Here is a 25,948-nt window from a genome sequence, read left to right as displayed (position 1 = left end):
TCAAACTCCCAGGTACATAGTTTGCAAGCCAAAACCTCGGGCCCCTCGGGAGGGGGGCAAGCCAAGAATTATCCCAGTTCTATAGATCCTGGAACTCATGGAGAAGGTGGCCGTAACACTGACAACCCTGGGGGGAGCAGAGCAGAGTAGATGGCAAAGTAGCACAGAAGCCAAGAAAGCGCAACAAGCAAAAGCCTGCAAGGCCCAAAGAGTTCAATAAATCCTTAGACTATGACTTAAACAAACCCAGCATGAAATAACAATTTTCACAAGTTTTCTTTTACTGAAATATGAATTTTCTTTTACCAAAGTATTTTTCAATAATTCCATTTACTATTTATTTTCTTGTAACAAGATATGTAAGATAAACTATTTTGTGCCTGCCAAGGGGACAGGCTTGGGGTGGGGGGGGAAGCTGGGGACAATGGCAGAAGGAATGAAATAGGTGGTGGGATTGGAAGCCCGAAAAAACTCTATTATACACAACTTTGTAAAATACGGTGTTTAAATAAAGAATTTTTTTAGAGAAAGTGGTTAAGACACTAAAAACAAAAACCAAAATTAAAAAAATACACTGACTAGTCATTATACTGGCCTTTGATCAAATCAATGATAACAACTGTACTTAAAGAGATTAAATACACAATCATAGTACCATCATGCCTATTGGGACAGAAATGATTTAGCTGCTGCCATAGAAACACTTTACCTCATCATCCTTTCTTTTTTTAAAAATGCTATCCTCAACTTCACCAACAGCTGACATGATCATCTGTACTCTTTGCAGATTGACATGACCACTTTCTGTAAGGTAACCCTGTAAGTGATAAAATAAATGTAAAATGATCTGATAAAAGCAAATTCTTCTGTTTTTTGAAATTGTTCAAGAGTGAACTTACCCCTGTTTTATGTACGACATTTTTGTAAATGTTAACCAAACGGTCAATTGCACCTTCCCTGCCACCAGGAAACAAACATCACATATTAGAAACAATTTGTACTGCAAAGGTCAAAGCAGACGAGAGACTCCAACAGCACACATACCTAATCTCTAAGGAGGGTAGATGCGGAAGGAAGTCGTTTCCCACGAAGAAGCACATGAAGACCCAGTCGTCAATGCTCCTCTCAATGTCAAATGTGAATGGCAGCTGGCCATGGTGAGCTCTCTTTCTAGGTACTACAGTCAAGGAAAGGAGAAGTGTCACGAGAGCTACTGGGAGGTCTCTGGCTTTAGAATGCCAATTTCAATGCCTACTGTCACATACCTCACGGAGAACATTAAGACGAAGGAAAATGAACTCTCCTTCTGCGCAAGGAAGACTATCTGCAAGTTCATCATGCTGCAAGAATGAAGGCAAAGATTGAACATGGCCATTCTTGTAGCTGTCATTGTTTCCACACAATCATGGATATTTCTAAATTAAGGTCAACTGTAATAGTACATGCATCCCATTAAAAAATAATGTACAGGGCCAGAGACTGCCTTGCAAACAGCTAACTGGTTCAATCCTCAGCACGAGTCCTGAAGCACAGTCATGAGCACTGCAGGTGTGGCCCAACACACACACACACACACACACACACACACACACACACACACACACACACACACACACACACCTCCCACCCCCCTAAATAACACACACACACACACACACACCCTCCCACCCCCCTAAATAACACACACACACACACACACACACACACACACACACACACACACACCCTCCCACCCCCCTAAATAACAAGTTTCAAGACCATTTAAAGGGACCAATGACCTAATAAAAAGCCCAGGTTCAATACCCGGCACCCCATATGGTCCCCAGAGCTCCACTAGCAATGATTTCTGAGTGCAGAGCCTGGAGTAAGCCCTGAGCACAGGTCAGGTGTGGCCCTAAGACAAACAAAAAAATGCAATTAAAAACATATATAAAAATATCCATAATCCTCATCAGTCCTGCAAAGAGGCAGATAGTAAAATGTTTTAGAAGTGTGGGACCCAAGTCTTCTGTTAAGTACTCTGCCATTTTACTTTACTTTTACATACAATCTGTTAAAAATAAATAACAATTCTTAACTAATATGTCAAATCCAAAGTCATAATTTGCCAATCACTGGCCTACATCCAACTGATATATTCTGATAAAGCTTAATACCCCTGGACCTTTCTCTATGAACATTTATACAGATCCATGAATCTTTATCTTACTGTGCTGTAAAATTCTATCTGCTCCGTAACTGACCCACATCTCTAGCCTGAACTCACGCCTTTCTTACCTATTCCCCCACCCCGCACACTTGGTATGTCCTTTCAAGAAAGTCCACAATCTTAAATCAAACAGAATTTGCTCCCCTTTAGTTTCTTAGAGGTGTTACTAAACTAGGAATAACTTAAAACTATCAAGAATTTGTCTCTGGGGGCTGGAGTGATAGCACAGCGGGTAGGGCGTTTGCCTTGCACGCGGCCGACCCGGGTTCGAATCCCAGCATCCCATATGGTCCCCTGAGCACAGCCAGGGGTAATTCCTGAGTGCATGAGCCAGGAATGACCCCTGTGCATTGCCGGGTGTGACCCAAAAAGCAAAAAAAAAAAAAAAAAAAAAAAAAGAATTTGTCTCTGGCCCACGCGCCTGGCTGTCTTCCCCGGGGTCCCTCAGAGGTGGGTGGGCTCAGCTTCCCTCCCAACACCGAGCAGAGCTTTCAGCGGCCAAAGACCTCGAGAGCCTAGCCACAGCCATGCTCAAGGCCCCTCTCCACACGTTCGGACAAACCTCACACATGAAGGTACCGGCAGAGGAACCCAGGTGTGTGGGACCCGGGCTGAGACCACCAAGCCTGCTTAGATCGGGACTGGGCCTCTTCTGCCCAGATTCCCCATTTTCCAGTAGCTAGGCGGTCACACCCAGGGACTGCCCCCGGTGCCACGGTATCTTACACCCTACTTCTCCCTCTGGGAGAACCTGGCAAGTTACCGAGAGTTTCCTGTCCACATGGGAGAGCCTCGCAATCTCGCCATGGTGTATTCATATGCCAAAGCCAGTAACAAGCTGGGTCTCACTCCCCTGACCCTGAAAGAGCCTCCAATACGGCATCGTTGGAAAGGACGAGTAGAGAGAGGCTTCTAAAATCTCGGGGTTAGGACGAATGGAGACGCTACTGAGACCGCTCGAGAAATTCGACGATCAATGGGATGATGGGGATGATGATGATGATGATGATGATGATGATGATGATGATGATGATGATGAAGGATTTAAAATATTCAATTGGGGTTGAGGGGTTATCACCCCCAACTCAATATTCAGGGGTCATTCCTAGCAGTGCTGGAGGCTCTTTGCATGCATGCAAGGAGGCAAGTGCTCCAGCCCTTTGAGCAATCTCCCTAGGTTCCTGTAGTCCTTTTAAGCCAAACAATTCTTTGGGCTGAAGCAGTAAGTGAATAGGGTGCTTGCCCTGCATGTGGCTGGCCCTGGCTTGATCCCTGACACCCCATATGGTCCCCCAAGCCCTATCCATGAATCATTCATGAGCACAGAGCCAGGAATAAGTACTGAGCACAGCCGAGTGTGGTCCCCAAACAAACAACAATCAAGAGATAATACAGTAGTAGGGCTCTTGCCTTGCTTGCATGCAGCTGACAGGGATTCGACCCCCCCCATCATTCCATACTATCCCCCAAACACTGTCAGGAGTGACTCCTAAGTGCAAAGCCAGGAGTAACCCCTGAGCATCCTTTGGGTATTGTCCCCCAACAAAAACAGACAACAAAAAAATAATTATTTGCATTTGAACCCAAAATTTCTTTAGACTAATCTTATGCAATGGATATTACCTATGACACCTAAGCCTCAGGCAGACATAAGCTAAGCTCGAGTGCACTGCTTTGGAGTATGTGCTAATGCACTTTTAAGGCTACATGTCAGTGAAAGGTAAGAGTAGAACTCTAATCACAGTCTTCACTATCCACTTACAAATAATGCACCCTGAGTGCTAGAGCATGCTAGGCATGTTGGTTCTGAAACAGGTTGCATTCCTGTCATCAAATGAACCCCGTAACTCTGGGTATGACCCAGGCGGCTGCCAGTACCCAGGGCAGTCATAGTACTTCTGGCACAGCGGGGTGGAGCAACATCAAAGTCTCAAGCCCTTGCACTGTACCCCCAAGCTCAGTCAGCCAAAAATCATCAGTGGGCACCCTGGTCCTAAGAAAAAAAATGAAAGCAGCATCCTGAATATACTTAATGCTATTATACTGTGGACTTAAAATATTTTGTTACATATACTTTAGCACATAAAAATAAAATAAAATCAATTTTTTTTTTTTAAAAGAGGTAACTAAGCCTCAAAGTTCTTACCTGTCCCTGCTTTTCTCTTGGCAAGCCTTCACAGTCCTTGACCTCATGTCCAAGCTGATTGCAAAGACCACACGGTTTGGGTTTGTTGGGTTTGAATTCTTCTCGGATAATGGTAAAGTTGGGTTCATGGGTGGCAAGGCCAAGCATAATCAGATCAGCTATCAATCAACAATGACAAAACAGTGAACATTTTCCGAAGGTCCTTACCCAAGTCCAAAGACATTCCTACTGTACCAAACAGCAAGACAAAACAGAGCCCAAGTGAGCATATGGACAGAAGCAGCAAAGCTGTAAGGACTGAAACAGTCAAAAAGATGTCTTCTGATTATAAGGGTCTAAAATAAAGTCCACCACAAGGAAGTGAACATGAGACATTTTCTATTTTAAAGGTATGTTCATCAATATTAAATCCTTGAAAAGATTTTAAAAGTTAAAGATAAGAGAACATGATGACAGATCACACAACTCAATGAGTTCCCTCTCAAACATGAAATAAGCAAAATACTTTGTATTTTTCCACATGATCATGAAAACTCCATACTATGTTCTATATTCTATATAACAAATCATTGATTGCTACAGCATAATTCAAGAGAATTAAATCCCAAAGAAACTTACCATCTGCTCCACATAAACAATGATGAGTGTTTGGGTCATGGTTAGGTTGGGCTAAAAAGGAAGAAAACATGTATTTATATACATGTTTAACACAGAGATAATACATTTTACCAAATACTTTTAAATATTTAAAAAGATGTCTTATCTTTTTTTTCGAAGAACATAATATATAGCACGTATCCTTGGTTTCGGTTACCTGTGGTCAACTACAGATACCACTTTCACACAACTTCCATTATAGTAAGTAGTACAGTGATAAAATTGTTCTATTAATGACTGCATTCATTTGTAGATATTTACATTTTTTTTAAAAAGTAGGAAACTAATATCCAAGGCCAGGGAAAATGGACCAGAACTGGTCAAAGGTTGGTCAATGGTGTGGGAGATGGAGAGTAGTTAAGATAGAGGAGGGCCCATTATGACAATACTACTTGGAAATGATCACTCTGGACAAGAACTGAATGTTGAAAGCAGGTAAAGGGATACACATGACAAACTTTCAGCATCTGTATCACAAACCATAATGCAGAGAGATGAGAGAGAGAGAGAAGAGAGAAGAGAGGGAGAGGGAGAAGGAGAGGGAGAGGGAAGGACAGGAGAGGTAGAGGGAAAGAGAAGGAGAGGTAAAAGGGAAAGGGAGAGGGAATGGGGAGAGGGAAAGGGAGAAGGAAAGGGAAAGGAAAAGAGAGAGGGAGAGGGTGAGGGAGAGGGAGAGGGAGAGAGAGGGAGAGCGCTGACATAGAGGCAGGCTGGGGTGGGGGGTGGCTGGGAGACTGGGGACACTGGTGCTGGGAAATTACACTGATGGAGGGATGGGTATTAAAATACTTAAAGACTGAAACACAATCACGAATAATTTTGTAATGCTCTTACAGTGATTCAATTAAAATAAAATTGTTCTATTTTATTAATCACTGTTAATCTCTTGGTTTACAACAAACTTTTAATAGCATGTATTACAGGAAGCATATATAAAGGGCTTGCTACAATCCAGAGTTTCAAGGATCTATCAAGGATCCTGAAACATCTCCCTTGAGGATAATGGGGGATATGATAGTCAAATATTTATAAATATTTTACCTCTCTGTCGTCTAATATAATCCATGATTTTATGTTCTCCTTCACCAGGAGCACTAGCATCAGATAAAATAACCTATAAAAAAAGTTTAGTTTTCAACATTTTTAACTTATTTCCAATTCTCTGCACAAAAATCAATAGGAAATATATTAAAATAGATTATTCTAGTACAATACTGTAATTAATTGGAACATTTCCCCTAAAACATGAGCATGTATACACATGTTAAACACCAGTTTTTGCATTGGTTGACTACACACACAGAACATAAAATATGACATAGTGGGCAGGGGAAATTGCTCAAAGGTTAGAATGCACGCCTGACATGCACCAAGCCTCAAAGTTGGATCCTTGGCACCCCAGGATCCCCATTTGTGGTCCTAGTGGTCCCCAACACTGGTAGACCTGACCCTAAGAGCCAGGAAAACTATTTCCAGGAGTGAACCCTGGATGACTCTGAGCACTGCGCGGCAGGCCAAATATTAACAGAAGATAAAAATGTTTGCATCAAACTTAGCAATTAACCATTCCATTTATCATATCTAATAAGTAAACAAGTTTATAAACCCAAAATTGACCCCCCCAAATTAATTTTTACTTAAACGCTCAGGAGCACAGAGATTTAACCCTGGGGGCCACTTCCAAACGCAGTACTCAGGGCATGACTGAGTGACAAGGACTGAAATCAGTACCCCACATATGAAGCACACACTCCAGCCCCTAGGTCATCTGTCCCCCACAACCTCCATCCCATAGCCCATAAGCTTGAATCTTGGTGTATTTTTTTTCTAGTAACAGAAATTTTTATTAAAAAAGTTACTTTTTCATATATACATTTTTAAAACCATAAGTTTCATTTTATGGCTTCGTGGTGATTGTAAGACGACAAAATTGGCACTGAGAGAAAATTCAGCTATCTAAAACTGGACCACACAGATATCCCATTTCCAATAACCCTGAAATCTTTCTTTCTTCTGACAGTAAACTAGCATTTTCGGGGAGAAAAGAAAAAGTCAAATAATATCAGTCATATCCAAGTGAGGTCTCAGATGATCACCCTAATCTTCTTGAAGTATCAAAATGGGAAACTTACTGTCAAATTTTTCCACCCAGGGTCATTATTTAAACGATCAGCTATGTAATAGCGAAGACATTTAGCAAGATTGTCCATGAACTCAGTTCCCTAAAATGACAGAAGGAAATACATTAGCCTATCATTTAAGAGTTAGCAATAGCTAGCTAAAGGTGAGACTACTTACTGGTGTAATACAGTTGCTGTCAAATCTTTCTTTTATTTCTTCTGGAGGAAGATAGCCACCTAGAGAAAAACAGGCAATGTTTTATTCCCTCATAAAAAGTGAAATTAAATATTTAGTATTATGTTAGAACAATGAGAAGCTCAAATCAAATCAAATATAAAAGGAGAAACACTGTCATCTGATGAATAGTTTTCCTCTTGGGAGAAAAATATAAAGATCCTCCTCTCAAATTTAATTAAGAATATAAAGAATATAAAGATCCTCCTTTCAGATTTAACATGACTTTTAAACAACAGAGTATATTTGGGGCCAGAGCGATAGCGTATTGGGCAGGGTGTCTGCCTTGACAGTTGACATGGGTTCTACCCCTGACATACGGTCCCCTGAGCATGGCCAGGAGTGACCCCTGAGCTCAGAGTCAGGAGGATGCCCTGAGCTCAGCCAGGTACTCCCCCTACTCCCCCGCCAAAAAAAAAACCCACACAAGACAAGAAAACCCCAAAATAAAAATATATATATAGTATATGAACAGCACTGTTATAGAAAAATATTAAAATTATATTCCTCTGAAATTCCTCTGCAGCAGTGAGCACAAACATGCATGCACACACAGATTAAACATTCAAACCTACTAAGTTATTTATATAAAGAAGTCTTAATATTAGTTTAGCATAGTTTTCTATTTATCAGCTAGGACATAAAATTCTTATTTCCTTTTATTAAAAACCAGTTTTATTTTCAATATACAAATATATTTCATGTTTAAAAAAATAATAGGGGCTGGAGCAATAGCACAGCGGGTAGGGCATCTTCCTTGCACTCGGCCGACCTGGGTTCAATTCCCAACATACCATATGGTTCCCTGAGCACCCGCAGGGGTAATTCCTGAGTGCAGAGCCAGGAGTAACCCCTATGCACCACCAGGTGTCACCCACAAAGAAAAAAAAAAACATATATATACATATTTTTTTTCACGTTATCTTTAAAAGGTGAAACCTTTAAAATTAAATACAATCTGTTTTAGACCATTAATTACAAGTTGACATTAAATCAACTATATTTACAGACTTTGAGCAAATTATAGTTTCTCATAATTGTAGGCTTGAGTTGATTATCCTGCTTTTTCCCCAATTGTCAAAATTGTCAAGTGCAATATTCTAAGCCAATAAATGATAGCTTTACTGATGTATCATATTGCCCTATTAAACAAAATAAGCAAAGCAAATAACCATTACCACCACACACCATCGTACACATTGGGAATGACAGCAGAAAACTAGCCCAAGAGGCATAAGCCTCCTGACGTTCCTCTTCTAAGATTTAATCAGCTTCTACTTATATATCCACTGGAATTACAATACTTGATTAAACCCCTTCATATATTTCATGTAGTCTATTATATCAACCTATACTTAATGTGCGCATGACTTGACTAAAATATATGAATCTGGATCACATGCCAGAGCTCCATGCATAGACTGACGTCTAAGGCAAAGAAGCAATAAGCAAACTTATCAAAATAATACAAAACCAAAGTTTCTTAACCCCCATGGAAAAAAGGAATTACTTCTCTTGGGGAGGCCTCCAAGCAGCACCTGGGGTCACTGTCAGTCAACCTGGCCACTTGGCTGAAATGCGAGTGTGCCTCAGAATGTGGCGCCACTGGGGCTCTGTGGTACAGAAGACCATGGTCACATGGGTTAATACTGCAGGAGTTGGGGGGAGAGGACGTCCATGTGGTAACAGAAGTCAAACCCAGGTCAGTCATCTACTGGAAGATTCCCTGAACCTCAAGAAACATTCAATTTATTTCTATTTCACAGATAGATAAAAACTACCTGAAGAGTTGCCTTACTCTGAAAGGGGATGAAAATCTGCTCTCCTGCCAGAATCTCTATTCATTTCCTCACTGATCTCAGCATGTGGAAATCAACTAATTAATGGGAGTAAAAGATTCCTTTAAATACTTTCCCTTAACTGCGAACATTAATTTTTCTGGATATTCTAGGATTCCAGTTAAATTAAAGGCTCACCTATACAAAAGAAAAAGTTGCTATCCCCTGCCCTTCTGCATATATCTTATAAAATATATGTATACAACATCCAAAAGAACAAAAGCAACCGCTGTTGGAGAGGATGTGTGGAGAAAGGGACCCTTCTACACTGCTGGTGGGAATGCCGACTGGTTCAGCCCTTCTGGAAAACAATATGGACGACTCTCAAAAAATTAGAGGTTGAGCTCCCATTTGACCCAGCAATACCACTGCTGGGAATATATCCCACAGAGGCAAAAAAGTATAATCAAAACAACATCTGCACATGTATGTTCATCGCAGCACTATTTACAATAGCCAGAATCTGGAAAAAACCCGAATGCCCTAGAACGGATGACTGGTTGAGGAAACTTTGGTACATCTATACAATGGAATACTATGCAGCTGTCAAAAAAGGAGGTCATGAATTTTGTATTTAAGTGGATGGGCATGAAAAGTTTCATGCTGAGTGAAATGAGTCAGAAAGAGAGAGACAGACATACAAAGATTGCACTCATCTAGGGTATATAGAATAACAGAGTGAGAGACTAACACCCAAGAATTGTAGAAATAAGTACTAGGAGGTTGACTCCATGGCTTGGAGGCTGGCCTCACATTCTGGGGAGAGGGCAACTCAGAGAAGGGATCACCAACTATAATGTAGTCGAAGGCCATGTGGGGGAAGGGAGTTGCGGGCTGAATGAGGGCTAGAGACTGAGCACAGCGGCCACTCAACACCTTTATTGCAAACCACAACAGCTAATTAGAGAGAGAGAACAGAAGGGAATGCCCTGCCACAGTGGCAGGGCGGGGTGAGGGGAGATGGGATCGGGGAGGGTGGGAGGGATGCTGGGTTTACTGGTGGTGGAGAATGGGCACTGGTGAAGGGATGGGTTCCCGAACTTTGTATGAGGGAAGCATAAGCACAAAAGTGTATAAATCTGAAAATGTGCCCTCATGGTGATTCACGAATTAAAAATAAATTAATTAATTAAATTCCTTTAAAAAAAAAACAAAAAAAAAAAAACAACCATCCCTTCGGTTCTTGAACTTTGTATGGGGAAAACACGAGCACAAAAATGTATAAAACTGTAACTGTACCCTCACGTTGATTCACTAATTAAAAATAAATAATTAAAAAAATATATATATGTATACATCTGATTTCAAGATGCATATTCTTTACCCTTTGCCAGAACCTCTTCTCTGACTCGCTGCTTCTCTACTGCTGCTTCCATTCCTTCTTTAGATGCTCTGAACCTCCTTGAACGCTGCTGGTTCATTTTAGCTCGTGGCGCCTGAAAATGAGCATTTAATATTCATGTAATAATCTTTAAAATATTCACAGCTACATTTTTACATTTTGATTATTTTATACAATACAGTGAAATTTAAAAGGTAAGCAATACAACTAAGAATTCTTTCATGATGAAGAACTTATATTTAAACAGAGGACTTAAAAGTTGAGCTCAGGTAAATAACATGTTTACCTCAAAGGAAAGACAGAAAGAAAGGAAGGGAAAAATGGTTGCTACTCAAAGATCCAGTCACCTTAAAGTAATTGCTATAAAATGAGAATCAGGAAAACTCTCCCTAAGTCCACATCAATAGCTCTAAGGAAACAAGGAGAAAACAAAACCGGCATTTAAATGAATTCACAATGCTTAAGAAAGCAACAGAAGACAACTAGGAAGTAGCAGATGGTGCAGAGATGGAGATGGCACAAAGATAGTGCTTGCCTTGAAAGCAGTTTAGTCCTGCTTTGATCCCTGGCAGTGTATGGTCCCCAGAGTGACTCCCAAATACAGAGCTGGGAGCAGCCCTTGAGCACCACTGGGTCTGACCCCAAACCAAAAGAAAAAAAAAAAGCAACAAAAAACTACTTAATCATAAGACTTCAAGGCACTATGATAAAGCTAATGATTACCATTGTCTTTATAATGAGGCACATTTCTGAAAAAGAGAACAAGGTTTTAAGCAAAGTTGTTGTTCTGCCACACCCAGCTTGTCCTCAGGGCTTACTCCTGACTTTGATCCCTTGTGATCAGTGGAGCTCAGAGGACCATATATGGTGTTGGGGATCAGATCAAACCCAGGTTGGCTGGGTGCAATACAACATGCTGAACTGCTGTACTTTCCCTCAGTCCAAAGCACAGTACTTTTAAGTCACTCTGATCAATATATTTTATGTATTTGGGGGGGGGGGCATACACCCAGAAGTACTCTTCAGGGACTATGTCCCAGTGCTTGGGGTTTCAAGACCACTGGGAAAGATAAGTCCTAGGGCTCCTGAATGCCAAATTGTGCTCCAATATCAGAAGTCATTTCTGAGTCATCTTGCAGGTACTAGTACTAACCAAGTGTATTTAAAATGACAGATAAGTCTGAATGAAAAGAACTGAATTTTATAGTTTTAAAATGATTACACTGACTTTAAGAGTCAGAAAGGGTTCTGGAACTGGTACAGCGAGAAGGGTGTTTGCCTTGCACGAAGCCAACCCGGGTTCAATTCCCAGCACCCCATTACGGCCCCCCAAGCACCGCCAGGAGTAATTCCTGAGTGGAAAAGCCAGGAGTAACCCCTGTGCATCACTGGGTGTGACCCAAAAAGCAAAAAATAAATAAACAAATAAATAAATAAATAAATAAGGGGGGGGTGTCTGAAGGACTGTTAGCATCTGAAATACATCATTTTATATTCTCTTTAAATAGCTATTTTTCCTGTATTATTAAACCACCTATTATCCTTCACACACCGAATTTTAAGATCTCCATTTAATTTTTTTTTTTGGCTTTTTGGGTCACACCTGGCAATGCACAGGGGTTACTCCTGGCTCTGCACTCAGGAATTAACTCCTAGCGGTGCTCAGGGGACCATAGGGGATGCTGGAGATCGAAGCTGGGTCGGCTGCGTGTAAAGCAAATGTTCTACCCGCTGTGCTATCGCTCCATCCCCCTCCATTTAAATTTTTAACAAAAAATGTGTTAACGTGTATACACACAAATACACACATATTTTAAACTTCAACTAGGAATAAAGGCAAACTAGTTAAAAGACAGATCTTCAAAACACTTAGCTGAAAGTAAATCAGTATACACTCCCATTAATACATTCTTGTTTCGGGGCTGGAGCAATAGCACAGCGGGTAGGGTGTTTGCCTTGCACGCAGCCAACCCGGGTTCGATTCCCAGCATCCCATATGGTCCCCTGAGCACAGCCAGGGGTAATTCCTGAGTGCAGAGCCAGGAAGAAACCCCTGTGCATCGCCGGGTGTGATCCAAAAAAAAAAAAAATACATTCTTGTTTCCTTTGTTCCTTAACTTAGCAAGTTAGTGTAAGTTAGGTAAGATCTTCCATTCAAATTTTTTACTGTTAGCTGAGATTTTTTTAACTGAGTTAAATGGAACCTCGGAAAAATTAAATCTTCTGGACCCAAGGCTTTCTGGATTGTCAAAAAATCATTTTGCTGGCCAGTTAACTGAATGAATATAAAAGAAAAAGAAGCTATTTGTATATGAAAAAACAACAAGGTTATAGTTTACCTTAGTTTTTCTTGAACCGTGATCTATGTCTGCAGGTCATTTATAATCTATGCTACTTGGCATTATTAGTATAGGTCAGTAAGTTTCCTATAGGATAAAGCACAATTCTTCAGTATGGCAGAAAAAGGCCTTCTCAAGTCAGCACTTGACTTCCCTTTCTGCCATGAGTCACCTGCAGCTATCCAAAAGTGTCACTGTGGCCAAAGGCTTAAATGTGTGTAACTGAAATAACTGAGAATAAGGTTCCTTACCCCTAGTTATCCATCGATCCCACCACTGCCCTCCCATCTCCCGATTCAAGAACCTTCAAGTTATCCTCCAACCTTCAAGAAATGGGACAAGGAGCTGGAGCGATAGCACAGCGATAGGGCATTTGCCTTGCACGTGGCCAACCTGGGTTCGATTCCTAGCATCCCATATGGTCCCCCAGCACCGCCAGGAATAATTCCTGAGTACAGAGCCAGGAGTAACCCCTGTGCACTGTTGGGTGTGACCCAAAAAGCAAAAACAAAGAAATGGGACAAAAATCCCTTCTTCTCGATCATCTAACTCCTGGAAGTGCTTTTACTCCTTCCTTCCTTAATGTCCTGTAGGTATGCCAATATAAAAACCTGACTTCACTGTGTATGTCTCTTTTCTATCAATGGTTTATATCATGATGTCTCTATAAGTCTTCAAAAGCAAGGGCGATTGAGCTCAATGGAGAATGCATGCTCTACATAGGTAAAGCACTGGCGACAGTCTCCAGCACCTCAGGGAGGGGGGAAAAAAATCAAAAGCAACTGTAGTCACCAACACTCCCAGCACCAGTTCCCCCAAGTGCAGAACAGGCAGGAGGGCCTGAGCACTGCTGGGTGTGCCCTCACCCACAGCCCAGGAAAAAGAAAAGAAAATGTTTGAATGAACAACTGAAGGCTTGCTTGCCCAAATTTGTTACACCACTTTCATGCTTTTGCCAACTCTTGTTCTAACCTGTGTCTCTCAAAGAAGGCAGAGCTTCCCAAACACAGAACGTGCTGGCCGTGCATACGCGCACCAGCGTGTGTGAAGAGCAATCTGTGCAAGCAGGGGGAATTTCTGTCTTTACATTTAAAAATGGTAGATTTCCAGGGTACCAACTAGTTACCTTACTATTTTTCCTGAAAAGTGGATGGAAGGACAAATACGTTAGGGAATCTCCGTTTCAGACAATGAGAATACAACAAAAACAAAACCAACATAACCAAAGGTTTCTGATTATTTTATACTTACCACGCCATCTATGGCCATGTAAAGAAGCCGTCGTGGTCTTACAATACTGAAAAGTCTGTCAATATACTCAAAAATCGCAACCATCATTTCATCCTCATTTTTCGGTGCTGGTCTATAATGATAAGTAAACAATAACTGTAGCATAGTACTCCTCTGTGCTATGCACTATTAATGACCAAACAAGGTTACATACTTGTCTTCAGGATGAGTACAGGGATGTATGATTCCATTCATATCCAAATAAAGATTATCAAACTCCACATCATTTGGATTTGGCTTACTGGAATCGACAGGCACCTTCACACCATTGCATTCTTTTGGCTACAAGAAAGTAATAATTAAGAGCAGTCTGTTCATTGAGTGGAGGGGAGAAGGCAGATGGTATAGAGAAGGAATCACTAAGAAAATGATGGCTGGAGGAACCAGTTGGGATGGGAGATGCATGCCGAAAGTAGATAACGGACCAAACATGATGACCTCTCAGTGTCTGTGTTGCAAGCCATAATGCCCAAAAATAGTATGGGGAATATTGTCTGTCATGGAGGCAGGGGGAGGGTGGGAAAGGGGTGAGGTATACCGGGGATATTGGTGGTGGGGCATGTGCACTGGTGGAGGGATGGGTGTTTGATCATTGTGTGATTGTAACCCAAACATGAAAGCTTGTAACTATCTCATGGTGATTCAATAAAATTTAAAAAAAAAAAAAGAGCAGTTTGTTCAAATTGAAAATAGTCCCATGTTAGACTCAGTATGAACATGTTTCATTTTCAGACTGGAAATCAAGTTATATTTAAGTTGGGAGATGTTATCTTACTCCTAGAAAAAAAACTGAAGCACATAGAAAATGGCTTAATATGTGTAATTCTTCTACAACTTATCTTATTTAGGCTCAATATATGTAACCATCTAGCTCCATTTCCTTAACTCTAACATGTATCTGACATACCACTACATAGACAGCAGTGTATTCATTCTTTGTTTTTTTTTTTTTATTTTCCAAACTAGGGTTACCATTTATCTAACCGCTTCATTGCACTATAACTTATATGGCATAGTGTTCACATGTTCATTTGTTTAATGTGTAGTTTTAAGTATACAGTTATATAACTACTATTTTCTAATACTTTTTAATCACTAGCTAAATAAAAGTTCCTGTTTATGTCACTTCCTATCTCACCTTTACACCATCTTTAGATTGAAGTTTGTTTATTTCTATTGATTCGTCTATTCTAGGGCATTTGTTTGGAGGTTTATTTTCTGCTTTTGTTTTTTAAGCCACACCTGGCAGTGCTCAGGGGATCGTATGGGGTGCCAGCGCCTGACATGTGTGAGTCCAGAGCACTGCCTGCTGTACTACTGCGGCCCAAATAATGTTTTTCTTTTTGTAGGGAAGCTATTCCCAATGGTGCTCAGGAATCACTCCTGGTGGGCTCAGAGACCAGGGATGGAACCTGAGTCAACCACAGCCAAGGCAAGCACCTTATCTGGCCCTATTCTACTTTTCATACACAAGGAATCTTGAGCTAATGGCTTTCATTTAGCACAATGTTATTGAAAACAATAATTTACCTTTTCTAAAACTATTAAAAATGATGCTTTGTATCTGTTCTCGAAATGCTATTTTATTTTGGGGGGAGTTGGTGACACACCTAAAAGTACTCAGGGACTCTTCTAAGTACACTCAAGAGACTTTATGTGGTGCCAGGGGTCAAACTGAGATGAGCCATATGCAGGGCGAGCACCTTTACCTTTGTTTCTCTCTGGATACGGCTCAGTGGTAGAGCATTTTTCCTTATATGTATGGGTTTGATTCCTGCCACTACCAAAAAAAAAAAAAGTGAATTGATGTAGTCAAGCCCAGCATACACTCCAATACTCCAGTGAGTACAGCCAGGAGTGTCCCCTGAACAGTCACGAGTAGCCCCTAATACTGCCAGTTGTGACCCCAAAATTTGGAGGAAATAAAAAAAGGAAAAGAAGAACTGTTATTTCAAAATGATTTATTTGGTTTGTTGTTAGACATTGTTAAAAGAGAAATATATACAATGAAAGCACAGAGAAAAGGAACTGGTAAACACCAGTATAGGGGCACTGGTTAGTTGTCTACAAGGAGAGGAAAGGAGACAATGCTTTAATCTGTAGTAACAATTAGGAGAAATCAAACAACTATGGGCAAAAGAGGAAAAATGCCAAAGAAGCCGCTCCGTATGTTCCCAAGTAGGTCATCAAGCATCGCTGATGCTGCCTGCCCACCCACTCCCTAGACAACAACCTCCTAAGCAATTTGAGGAGGAGCCCCCGGGGAGGGGGAAGGGTTTTATCAGCATCAGTAAACAGGGCAGACATCAAATACAGCAAGAGGTCCATTGCAGGGAGGAGTATTATGAAAGAACCCAGGCTCTATCCATAAAGGCAGGGACTCTGTGACTATTCGTCTTCTCCTTCCGTGTGCTCGGCAGAAGGCCACAGGGCAGCATTTTTCCCTGTTGGCCGAATGAGAACGACCCGCCTGTGGTGCCCTTCCCTCTCTACCCTACCACATGGACGACTGCTGGAAAGCAACAGGAACCCTGTAGTCTGCAGTGGAGAGATTCATCAGTGAGGCCTGAAACACAGAAACAAGCAGTGGAGGGCACGGCCTAAACCGCAGTGAGGAATACTCGACACCAAGAAGTGAGGGAACACACAGAGGACTGTGGCCAGAGAAGGAGAGGAGGGGATCTCTGGACAAGTCATCAGCAAAGGCACACAACAACCATGGCCACCTCCCGCACTCCCCTCTTCCCTCGCCCTACCACAGGCAACCTGGGGCAGGAAACTGCAGAGCTGCACAGAATGCGCTCTCAGCAAGGTAAGTGCAGTTCCGGAGAGGACACGAAGGCATGCCTACCGAACACCGGCCAACTCGCTTCTGCTTTACTTCACGGTGAAAGGAAGTTTATAATGTTCCCAAATAGGCAGTTAGGAAATTATTCTACTTGCACACAGATTCCAAAGAAATCAAGATAAACGGGTAGTAAAGATGATACAAACACAGTCAATCTACAAAAAAATGCAGTCCGTGGGTTTTGAAGCAAATCCTCAAAATGCTATTCACAGCAATCTGCTGTTCCAGTCAGTCGTATAAGGCTGTCTAACACCTCAAATATATGAGGCAGAAACCATTACTGTTAGTAGCAACCAAGTAGACATATTTTTGTTTAAATTTACATGTTTAACTGAAACACTAGAGAAATTTGAACTGCCTGAGATTTTATTCTAAGGAGAGGTCTTTAGTGAGGCCTGTAGAGGTCTTTAGAGGTCTCACTAAAGACCTCTCCTTAGCATCTCACTTCAGATGCCAAACTACAGAAGTGCAGTTTTAGATTTCCCCTTAGAGCAGCTTCAGACTCCAGGGAAGAAAACTCAAAACATGAGTAATATTTTGAGGGAAAATGGTCAGAGAGCTAGTGAAATAGTGAAACTTTCAAATTATATATTTAGTTAAAAATTAAGGTCATAGGTTTTGACAGAGTTGCCTAATAGAAAATGTCAACATGTGTGGGTGATTAGTTGTTTTTCAGACTGTATATCTAAGTAGGTCTTCATCTTCGTTTTTTTGTATGTTAGTCAACAAAAACTACTGCTCATTACCAAAGAGCACTTAAAATGGATAGGCACTGTTCCAAGGACTTTTACTCTGACTTTTCCAATCTATCCACATAACAAGTACTCACTTACAAATGCTAACAGAAACTGAGAAGGGTTCAGCAGTCTTTCCAAAGATACACAGGTGTTGAGTTTGGAGACTAGGATTTGAACCTAGCAATCTGAATTCAAAACTAACATTCTAATCAGATGATGGTGGTCATTTCGCTAGATTACTTAACATGATTTGTTAGAAACCTACGATTCATGTTGATGACTGTAGTAACTACTAAATACAAGATATGCAAGATGAGTAAAACTGATCCTTTCCAAGATAAATAATCACACTGGGGAAGCAACTTCCAACAGAGGAGTGTAAGAAGCTCTCATCACTTGTTCCTCTGGGAAAAACAGAAAGAATTTGTTAAAAATTAGGGAATTGAGAAAAATTAGGGTTAGTAAGGGGTATGCCTTCCTTTCAAGCGGCTGGCCCCAGTTCAACCCCCTTCACCACATACACCATCACCCATCCCTCCATCCCAGCACAAACAGAAGTGATCCCTGAGCACTGAGCCAGAAGTAAATCCTGAACCATCATCAGGTGTAGCCCAAACATTTGTTCTCCCCTCACCTCCAACATAAGTCTTTGGATAAGGTTCTGAAGTTAAAAGTAATCTAGTTTAAAAAAATAACTAGCCACTGAAAATTTCAAAACTACTTCCTTTGTATCCAAGCATAAGGTTTAAACCTAAAAACATCCTCTGAACAGCTAACAGGTAAAAGAAAATATCTAGATATAATTTTAAGGGCCAGAGAGATAGTATATTGGGTAAAACAGTAACCTTGCATGCAACTGAACCCAGTTTAGCCTCCAGGACCACATATGGCCCCCAGAATGCCACCAGATTACTTAGCAGAGTCAGGAGTAAAGTAAGCCCTAAGCATTGTCAAGGTGGCCCCCAAAATCCAAAACAAAACAAATCCTAAACACAGAACCTACCTAAACCTCATCATGAATTTAAATACAAAATCTAAATAGACCAATTACTGCTGAAGAAACCTTGCATGGGCTGACAAGGGTTTATCCTGACATCCCAGAGTATTCCAAGCCCCTCCAGGAATGATACCGGAGCACAGAGCCAGCAGTGATACAAAACACAAAAGCAAATAAAGGAAAAACCGTCATAGAGATAGCTTATTCAATACTGCATTGTGCATTTAAAAAACAGTCAAAAGTAAATCTTTTAAGTTCTCATCATAATAACAAAAATTTAATGATACACTTTCAATAGACTATGTCTGTTAATATATTCAAATATCAAATTATTATGTTTTAGCAGAACCTTAGTATGTTGCCCCTTCTTCAAAAAATACAAAGACATATCAACAAAGTAAGAATTGTAGTGAGCAATTAAGAAGAGAACCAGAGATATTTTGAAGCCAAGATTATGGGCCAGCCAGTTTGTAGAAAATAATAATTGAGTAAGACAGCTAAAAGGGGACCTTTCTAGGGCTGAAGGAATATCAAACATTTATGTCAGAAACAAATTAGAGAGAAGAGCTACATCTAACTGGACTCCTTTAGAGCAATTTAAACCCTTGGGCCCTGCTGAAAGCAGAGCAAAGGGCGTTAACAGAATTAACTGCTAGGTGTGGCTAGGGCAACAGTGTGCCCCAGGATAGCATTCATGCCCTCCCCAGTCTGCCCTTCCCTGGAAAGCAGCAACAGAGGCTTAACATAGCGAGGGAGAAACAGACTTCTCACCAAAAATAATTCCGTTCATCAGTAAGACAAAAGTCTTAGAGGGGTTTGAGAGAGAGGGGACCACAGAAGAAAACACCACCAGGCATGCAGAAAAGCTTGTCATGATTCAGTAACAGATTTCATGATAACTTAAATAGTTAGGCTCACAGAACTAAAATAAAGTACTGGTTAAGGAAATAAAGAAAGCTGAAGACATTTTGTCATCAAAGGTAAATTTTACTTAAAAAAATAAATAGCAACTCTGGAGATTACAGGTATAACTGATGCTGGAGATACACGTGCAGGGGTGAAGGTTCTTGCCTGAACATAGCTTTATCCCCCACACCACATGCTGGTCCCCCAAGCATCACCAGCAGTGATCCCTGTTAAGCCCTGAGCACTGCTGGCACTGACTCCCCAAAATAAACAAAAAAAGTAAATGACTAAATTTAAATTTCACCAGAGTTCTGGGACTGCAGATAGTTCCTCTGGTAGGGCGCTTGCCTTAACTGTGACCACCCTGAGTTCAACTCCCAGAACCCCATATGGTCCCCAGCCCTGCCAGAAGTTGACCCCTGAGTAGAGCCAGGAGTAAACCCTAAGCACCACCACTTTGCTCTTTCCCTTCCCCACGCCTCCCCCCAAAAACTTCAAGTAAAGGGTAGAAAGATAGGGGGGCTGGAGTGATAGCACAGCGGGTAGGGCGTTTGCCTTGCACGTGGCCGACCCGGGTTCGATTCCCAGCAGCCATATGGTCCCCTGAGCACCGCCAGGGGTAATTCCTGAGTGCAGAGCCAGGAATAACCCTTGTATGTGTGTGTGACCCAAAAAGAAAAAAAAAAGGGTAGAAAGATAGTACAGAGCTAAAGTAAAGGCACCTGCTTTGCATGTAAGCAAAGCTGGTTTGATCCCTAGCATGACATGCCCCCACTCCGACCCCACCTCCAGGAACTACCATGCTGACCCAGGTCACTATCAGCACAGGTAATCCCTGGAACAGCATCCACTGAACCACTGCTGGGAGAGACCTGAGCCACCAGAGCACCCCTAAGGAGCAATCCCCCCACCCAAAAACCTCAAGTAATGAGCAAAAACTCACTTTGACCGAAAACAACCTACACATGCAGGAAGCTTTAAGAACTCCCAAGTAAAATAAGGCAGAAATATGTAAATTGAACCATCAGAATAAAAATGTTGAAGGTAAAAGGAGGAAATTTCCAGAGGAACTAAGAAGTCACCAGGAAACCTAAAAAAGCTTAACGGCTGACTTCTGCTAGGGAGCCAGTGGGATGGGTACAGTCTCAAGCTGAGTTTAGGTGGGGACTGGAGGAGTGGTTCTGGGGAGGAAAGGAGATCCCTGGGTGGTGGGTGGGGTGGTGCTGGAATGTTGTATGGCTGAAGCTCTATCATTAATAGTATTATAGACTGCAGCGCCACCAAAACAGGGAGAAAACATTTTGCCAGGTTTAAAAAAAAACCCTATTTGTTGTTAGCAGAACTAAATTACAAGAAAAATTATACAGGGTAGCTCTCCTAGTTAGAAGCAAGTGACTCCAATAAAAGGATACATACTGTAATCTTTCCCTCCACCCTTAGTTTATTTTAAAAATATTTTCGTAAAATATGCTATTGGTCTTGTAACAGAATTAATTAAAGTATAATGTATTTCCCAGTAACAGTCCCCAAAAGAATTGGGTGGATGAAATAAACCAAGGGTATGACTACATATGCTGTGTATTAAAATGCATTTCGAGTTTATAACAACGGACACACTATGTACAATAATGTGATAGTTTGGTGGGTGGGGTGCTTGCCTTGCACGTGCCAACCTGGGTGTGATTCCTGACAGCCCATGTAGTCCAGCAAGCCTTGCCAGGAGTGTTCCCTGAGCACAGCTGGCTGTGGCCCAAAAACAAAACATAGAAACAAAGAAAAAATGCCCATATCATGAAAAGGGGAAAGTGGGGGCCCGTGGGAAATAAAAATGCAGTGGTAAAACACAGCCTTGCATTGACATTCACATCTGATACTAAAGAATTCAATCAAAACAAAGAGACAGTCAGACTGGACTTTAAGATGCCAGAGGCCTCAGAGAGATCTCAAAAGGCTGGTACATGTTTTGCAAACAGGAGCACCAGGTTTGTAGTGCCACCTCCATGAACGGGCCTGAATCACTGCTGGGTGTGATTACCTGCCTCCCCCAAGGAAAGATACAGGCCTTCTCAGACGTGTTCCATGGCAATGTGTGAAACTTCGGGAGGTCAAAAGTTTGGGTGTGATACCTGTGGCACCACAAATTCTATGCAATTTCCAGCAACTCACAATTAAGTGTGCCACCTCTGGACGTGGCAACAACAAAGGGAGAAAATACAAACCCAGGCTGGGGAGACAGCTCAAAGAGGTGGGTATGGACACATAGCAAGTGAGAGGCTCTAGCACTGTGCCTTTAGGAGCGATAAAAAGGAAGGGAGGGAGGGAGGGAGGGAGGGAGGGAGGGAGGGAGGGAGGGAGGGAGGGAGGATGTCTACACAGAAACTGTACTAAGTCAAAATTTAGAAATAACCCAAATGTGTATCGACACACAAAAAACTACATTAGGGGCTGGAGTGATAGTACAGTGGGTAGGGCGTTTGCCTTGCACGCAGCTGATTAAGGTTCAAATCTCAGCATCCCATATGGTCCCCTGAGCACTGCCAGGGGTGATTCCTGAGTGCATGAGCAAGGAGTGACCCCTGTGCATTGCTAGGTGTGACCCAAAAAGCAAAAAAAAAAAAAAAAACCTACACTAGTGGGGCTGGAGAGATAGCACAGTGGAGAGGGCATTTGCCTTGCACGCAGCCGACCTGAGTTCGATTCCCAGCATCCCATATGGTCTCCTGAGCACCACCAGGGGTAATTCCTGAGTGCAGAGCCAGGAGTGACCCCTGTGCACCGCCAGATGTGACCCAAAAAGCAAAAATTTAAAAAAAAAAAAAAAACCACACTAGTCATAAAATACTTGATTATTTAAAAATGAATACTGATTTTTAAAAAGTCAGTCAGAAATAATACCGTATGTCTCCATTTCTATGGAAGAGTAGACTAGTGGCTCTTAGTGATGGGGCAGACATGGTCACTAAACGGAACCAGAGGTAACGGGGCTGTTCTGCCACTGACTGGGGCAGACTGCACAAATTTGTGAATATGTGAAAAACCATAGATTTTAAGTGGGTGAACTATATGCTACGTGAATTAGAGATCAATACAGCTGCCTGAAAGTGTAGGAGCCATTCAAATCTTGCTTGGGTCTTTGTCAATCACTTAATCTTTCAGCATCAAATTTCATCACATAACTGATACTCCCTAGATGTTTACTGAATAAGTATGTCTGTAAAGTGGGAGAAAAAAAAAACAAGTAATAATGTTCACTTTAGGACTTTTTGTTTAAATACCAAATATTTGGTTTGGGGGCTGTCCTTAAACATTTAGACTCCTGATGCTATTTTTCTAATCACTAACAGTTTGAATTTATCAAAGTTTTTCTGGCATCTACTAATTCTTCCTCATTTAACCTTAAAATGATTAAAGGCATACATCATTATTTGAATGCTAAACTAACTTTGCCTTTTCAAAGAAAATCTAATTTTATCATATAGTAACTTTTTATTTACACTGCTTAATTTAAGCTTGCTAACACCTTATTTAGAATTTTTATATAATGCTTACAAGTGAGACTGATCTTAATAACCTTCCTGTACTATCCTTGCCAAATTTGAATGTTAAGTTTATACCAGGTTCACAGACGGAGTAGAAAAATGTCTACTTCGGCATATTCTAAAAGCATTAAAATCAATGTATTCACACAAGTTTGGTCTTATAAAGATCATAGTAGACAGGCTCAAAATGCAAATACTGAGGAAAGCAGAAAGCAGGAGAGGGGTCCTACAATGCCCCTTACTGATATTACTCCTCCGACCCTTAGAACAGTGTCCATGATTTATTTTTGAAAGGCAGGGAGGACAAAGAGATACCTCAACCGGCTGAGCACACTCCACACAGCAGACTTGGGTTTCATCCACAGGTCCCCCCAAGACCACCAGAAGCCTCCCCTGTGCACTGAACTGGAAGTAAGCCTCCAAGCATCTCCAAGTGCTCTAGAACCTGAGCAATTGTACAGCAGGTAGAGCACTCGCTTTGCATATAGCCAATCTGGGTTGGGTCCTTGACACCCCATATGTTCCCCTGAGCATCACCTGGAGTGATCCCTGAATGCAGAGCCAGGAGAATGCCCTGAGCAGTGTGGGGTGTGGCCTACCGACCCCTCCCCTAAATTAATCAATAGACAAAATTTAAAACAGGGGGAGGAAAAAGTACTCAAAGAAATAGCAGGAGAAAGCTAGCTAGAAAGCTTGATTTTACTTATGAATACAGTAAGAATACAATTTTACACTAGCAATATTACCAGTTATTATTATTCCCAGTTTTACTTGGACAAATGAACTACAAAAATTGGATGAAAACACTCTGAAATATAAAATGCATCTGCACACAAGACACATATTTGAAGTAGTTAATATGTTTAATACTCATGTGGCATACATTCAGCTGATACAGCTATTCAGCCACTTGCAGCTGGCTGCCACACAACTGTACTAGGGGGAGTAGGGGCAGGTGAGAGGTAGGATGGGAGAAAGGGTGGGGAGGGAGAAGGGTACATTGGTGATAGGTTTGGTGTCAAAATTATGACCATAAGCATTATTTCCAGCATTGCAAGCCAAAAATTTTAAAATTTTAAAAGATCATTTCTGAATGCGATGAAAAAATACTCCAGCTGTACCTTCCCGATAAAAATACTGAATACCCTGAACAAATACGAAGACCTCTTAGCACCTGTATTGCAAACTGTAATGCACATACGGTGCCTGCCTCAGGGGAGTGGTGGGAGGGAAACTGGGAACACTGGTGCTGGGAGATAGACACTGGTGGAGGGACGGGTTTTGGAACACTGTATGACTGAAAGCAAATCATGAACAGCTTTGCAATGGTCTATCTCACAGTGATTCAATGATTCAATTTAATAAAAACAAGAAAAAAGAAAAAAATCCCACCAACCATATAATTAAACTATTTTTTTTTTTCTTTTTTGGGTCATACCTGGCGATGCACGGGGGCTACTCCTGGCTCTGCACTCAGGAATCACCTCTGGCAGTGCTCAGGGGACCATATGGGATGCTGGGAATCGAACCCGGGTCGGCCGCATGCAAGGCAAATGCCCTACCCGCTGTGCTATTGCTCCAACTCCACATTTCACTTCTAGACATTTTTTCTATTGCTTCTCAGCCTTTTGGCTAAGCTCAAGTGTAGACATTTTCTCTAAAGTGAATCAAAGAATATGCCAAACACAAAGACTATCACACAAAGCTCTTTACATAATACTAAAGAGCTATAATTTAATAAATAATAACTATTTATTTTAATAATATATAATTTAATGATAAATAATAATAATAATTTAAAAAATAGGAAGGAGTGCAAAGATTCACCAATCAGGTAAATGAACAAATGAAACACAATATGTACAAACCACAAAATGCTACTCAAAATGGGGAAACAAAAAAAAAAAAAGAACTACATATTTATGTAACAATATGGGTGTATTTTAAAACTTTCTGAATGGAAGTAGCTATATCAGGTAAAATAGGTGTAGATTTGTGTAATTTTATAAAATGGCAAAAAAATTAAAACGCCTGAAATAAATGTCAAAAAAATCTATGGTTAAAGATTAGAAACAGGGAAACAGGAAGGCGTGTCCCTGTAGCAAAGAATAATGGGATGTAAGGATGTTTTGAAGTTATTGTCCATCTTACTATGGCGATGGTTTCAGGGAGCCATGGTTTCATACTTTGTTGTATGTTGTTTTTTAAAAAAAATTTTTATTGAATATCCATAGAGCTAGACCATTACAAAGCTGTTCATGATTGGGTTTCAGTCATACAATGATCCAGCATCCATCCATCCCTGCACCAGCGTACCCAGTTTCCCTCCCACCATCACCCAACACCCCAGCCCCCTACCCCCAGCCTCCCACTAGGGGAAGTACTTTCCTTCTTGCTCTCTCTCTCTCCTTTTTCCTTTTGAGCATTATGGTTTGCAATGCAGGTGCTAAGAGGTCATGGTGTTTGCTCAGGGCATTCAGTATTTTTATTGGGATTGTTAGGCTAGAGTAGCTTTTCAATTGGATGCCAGCTCTGGGCTGTGGCCATGTCTGCGGAGGCTTCCCAAAGTACAGGGAGATAGGGAGAGATAGCCCATCCTGACCCTGAAACTGGAGATTTCAGTGACAAAACCCTCATACCCAAATTTTCAGCAGATTCTATCTCTTCGAGGTCCCTCCTAAGACAGTGGAGTCAGGCTGGCGGCATGGCAGTGCTCTGGGAGTCATGTACTTGAAAGTAATTCAG

General features: G+C 41.3%; 1 protein-coding gene and 1 pseudogene across 1 annotated transcript in view; both read right to left on the bottom strand.

Moving 5' to 3' along the window:
* Positions 1 to 25,948, bottom strand: part of LOC129403439 (uncharacterized) — a 575,036-nt pseudogene that overhangs the window by 172,399 nt on the left and 376,689 nt on the right.
* Positions 1 to 25,948, bottom strand: part of XRN2 (5'-3' exoribonuclease 2) — a 94,747-nt gene that overhangs the window by 64,966 nt on the left and 3,833 nt on the right. Inside the window, 13 exon segments of the mRNA XM_004614413.3 lie at positions 710 to 817; positions 900 to 957; positions 1,045 to 1,150; positions 1,153 to 1,177; positions 1,266 to 1,340; positions 4,356 to 4,513; positions 4,974 to 5,024; positions 6,054 to 6,126; positions 7,145 to 7,234; positions 7,311 to 7,369; positions 10,530 to 10,641; positions 14,138 to 14,249; positions 14,331 to 14,458. Coding sequence (XP_004614470.2) covers positions 710 to 817; positions 900 to 957; positions 1,045 to 1,150; positions 1,153 to 1,177; positions 1,266 to 1,340; positions 4,356 to 4,513; positions 4,974 to 5,024; positions 6,054 to 6,126; positions 7,145 to 7,234; positions 7,311 to 7,369; positions 10,530 to 10,641; positions 14,138 to 14,249; positions 14,331 to 14,458 — 1,155 coding nt within the window.

This window comes from Sorex araneus, chromosome 3, assembly GCF_027595985.1.
Source record: "Sorex araneus isolate mSorAra2 chromosome 3, mSorAra2.pri, whole genome shotgun sequence".
Classification (NCBI taxonomy): domain Eukaryota; kingdom Metazoa; phylum Chordata; class Mammalia; order Eulipotyphla; family Soricidae; genus Sorex; species Sorex araneus.
The sequence above is the reverse complement of the archived record's forward strand: the minus strand, read 5'-3'. Positions and strand labels throughout refer to the sequence as shown.